The sequence below is a fragment of the Colobus angolensis genome, unplaced genomic scaffold (assembly GCF_000951035.1).
Source record: "Colobus angolensis palliatus isolate OR3802 unplaced genomic scaffold, Cang.pa_1.0 Scaffold439, whole genome shotgun sequence".
Classification (NCBI taxonomy): Eukaryota; Metazoa; Chordata; class Mammalia; order Primates; family Cercopithecidae; genus Colobus; species Colobus angolensis.
The window spans coordinates 1,803,799-1,806,666 of record NW_012117810.1 but is presented as its reverse complement, the minus strand read 5'-3'; the positions used below and the strand labels follow the sequence as shown (position 1 = coordinate 1,806,666).

Sequence of the window (2,868 nt, the reverse complement as noted above, 5' to 3'; positions counted from 1 at the left end):
TTTCAGTAGCATGTAAGGGTTTTCCATGTGAGTGATTTTCTGGAGCTTAGATCCCGTCCGCCCCAGTCCACCAATCCTCGGACAGGGGAGGGGACTGGCATCTAAGTCATTCATTCTGAGTGATGAGGAAGTGAGTGGGAGCTGGGAGCTAACACTTGCACTGAGGCCTGAAGGGTTGAGTAGGTGTTTGCCAGAGTGATTGGGGGAGGGGATGGCAACTTTGACAGAAGAAATACCAAACACAAAGGTACTGAGGCATAAGGGGTTGACAAGTTTAGGAATTTTGTGACGCTTTCCTGTCTTCTTTCCGATCACCTTCACTTAGGGTTGCCGGATAAAATACAAACTGCCCACTTAAATCTGAATCCCTGATTACCAAACTAACAATTTTAAAATATAAGTATGCCTCCAATATTGCATGGGACATACTCAGCCCCCTTCAACTCATCCTGTCCTGTCCGGGGCCCCACAAATCCCCGGTGAATACCGGCGAGCTCGTGGAGTAAAGCATGAGAAGGCTTATCTTCCTTTCACTCCTACATTTTTCACTCTCGGGTCTCCAGCCCAGGACTGAGGGATGTAGCGCGCAGCCCGCAGCTCGCTGCGCGTTGGAGGCTTTTCCTCTGAGGACTGGAAACGGGGCGCGGGAAAAGGGCGGTGGGGCTGGGGGTTGTCACTTACGAAGAAATCTCACTCCGCTCCATAAAATCCTGAATCCAGTGCCGGATTTCCCGGCAAGCGGACGTCTCTCCGCCCAGGGACCGGAAATCCCGCCTCCGCCGGAAGAAGAAGCGGAAGCGAGACCGCCTATCCAGAGGAAGGCAAGTGTTTGGCTCCGGCGGCTGAGAATCCCGCGCGGGGCTGGAGACAGGTAGCAATACGGGGGCGGGGCTTCATGCCGGAAGTGGTAGTCCGCAGTTGTTTCGGTTGGCAGCCTAGCGGGTGGGAGATGCGGCGGCCACCTGCTGCGAGGAACCGAAGGGAAGGTTAGAGGTACGAAGGCAGTTTGGAGCTGGGGCTGAGCAGCTGTCGCACAGTCAGATCATGAGCTCGACCAAGCACTGGGGTGAATGGCTCCTTAACTTGAATCTGGCCCCTGCCGGCATGTTTGGTGTGGCCTTTCTAGCCAGAGTCGCCCTGGTTTTCTATGGGGTCTTCCAGGACCGGACCCTGCACGTGAGGTATACGGACATTGACTACCAGGTATTCACCGATGCCGCACGCTTTGTCACGGAGGGGCGCTCGCCTTACCTGAGAGCCACGTACCGTTACACCCCGCTGCTGGGTTGGCTCCTCACTCCCAACATCTACCTCAGCGAGCTCTTTGGAAAGTTTCTCTTCATCAGCTGCGACCTCCTCACCGCTTTCCTCTTATATCGCCTGCTGCTGCTGAAGGGGCTGGGGCGCCGCCAGGCTTGTGGCTACTGTGTCTTTTGGCTTCTTAACCCCCTACCTATGGCAGTATCCAGTCGAGGTAATGCGGACTCGATTGTCGCCTCCCTGGTCCTGATGGTCCTGTACTTGATAAGGAAAAGAGTCGTCGCGTGTGCAGCTGTGTTCTATGGTTTCGCGGTGCATATGAAGATATATCCGGTCACTTATATCCTTCCCATAACTCTCCACCTGCTTCCAGATCGCGACAATGATAAAAGCCTCCGTCAATCCCGGTATAGTTTCCAGGCTCGTTTGTACGAGCTCCTGAAGAGGCTGTGTGATCGGGCTGTGCTGCTGTTCGTAGCAGTTGCTGGACTCACGTTTTTTGCCCTGAGCTTTGGTTTTTACTATGAGTACGGCTGGGAATTTTTGGAGCACACCTATTTTTATCACCTGACTAGGCGGGATATCCGTCACAACTTTTCTCCATACTTCTACATGCTGTATTTGACTGCAGAGAGCAAGTGGAGTTTTTCCCTGGGAATTGCTGCATTCCTGCCACAGTTCATCTTGCTTTCAGTTGTGTCTTTCGCCTATTACAGAGACCTCGTCTTTTGTTGTTTTCTTCATACATCCATTTTTGTGACTTTTAACAAAGTCTGCACCTCCCAGTACTTTCTTTGGTACCTCTGCTTACTGCCTCTTGTGATGCCACTAGTAAGAATGACTTGGAGAAGAGCTGTAGTTCTCCTAATGTTATGGTTTATAGGGCAGGCCCTATGGCTGGCTCCTGCCTATGTTCTTGAGTTTCAAGGAAAGAACACCTTTCTGTTTATCTGGTTAGCTGGTTTGTTCTTCCTTCTTATCAACTCCTCCATCCTGATTCAAATTATTTCCCATTACAAAGAAGAACCCCTGACAGAGAGAATCAAATATGACTAGTGTATGTCCCACACCTTCTGCTACTGTGTTACATTCTGATTGTCTTGTATGGACCAGAAGAGAGCTTTGGGACATTTTTTCTGAACATTCTAAGGATTCTAGTGAAAGTTTCCGTGTTCCAACAGAATGTTTGTTTTGTATATAAAAGGGACAAAATAATTGAGGTCCACCTTCTAGGAAATCCTAGGACTCGTTTATTTGGGACATGGTGGGAATAAAGTGTAGGAGGACAAGCCGCAGACAAAACTCCTCAGACACCAAGTTAAAGAAGGAAGGGGTTTATTCGGCCGGGGGCATGGGCAAGACTCCTGTCTCAAGAGCCGAGCTCCCAGAGTGAGCAATTCCTGTCCCTTTTAAGGGCTCACAACTCTAAGGAGGTCCGCGTGAGAGGGTGGTGATCGGTTGAGCAAGCAGGGGGTACCTGACTGGGGGCTGCATGCACCGGTAATTAGATAGGAATAAAACAGGATAGGGATTTTCACAGTGCTTTTCTATACAATGTCTGTAATCTATAGATAACAGAACCAATTAGGTCAGGGGTCGATCTTTAAC

At 50.4% G+C, this 2,868-nt stretch overlaps 1 protein-coding gene across 1 annotated transcript; it reads left to right on the top strand.

Moving 5' to 3' along the window:
• Nucleotides 1-772: 772 nt before the first annotated feature.
• Nucleotides 773-2,530, top strand: PIGM (phosphatidylinositol glycan anchor biosynthesis, class M). Its single transcript, XM_011957209.1, has one exon. It carries the CDS (start codon nucleotides 1,045-1,047, stop codon nucleotides 2,314-2,316), a length of 1,272 nt encoding a protein of 423 aa, XP_011812599.1. The 5' UTR covers nucleotides 773-1,044; the 3' UTR covers nucleotides 2,317-2,530.
• The last annotated feature ends 338 nt before the right edge of the window (nucleotides 2,531-2,868 follow it).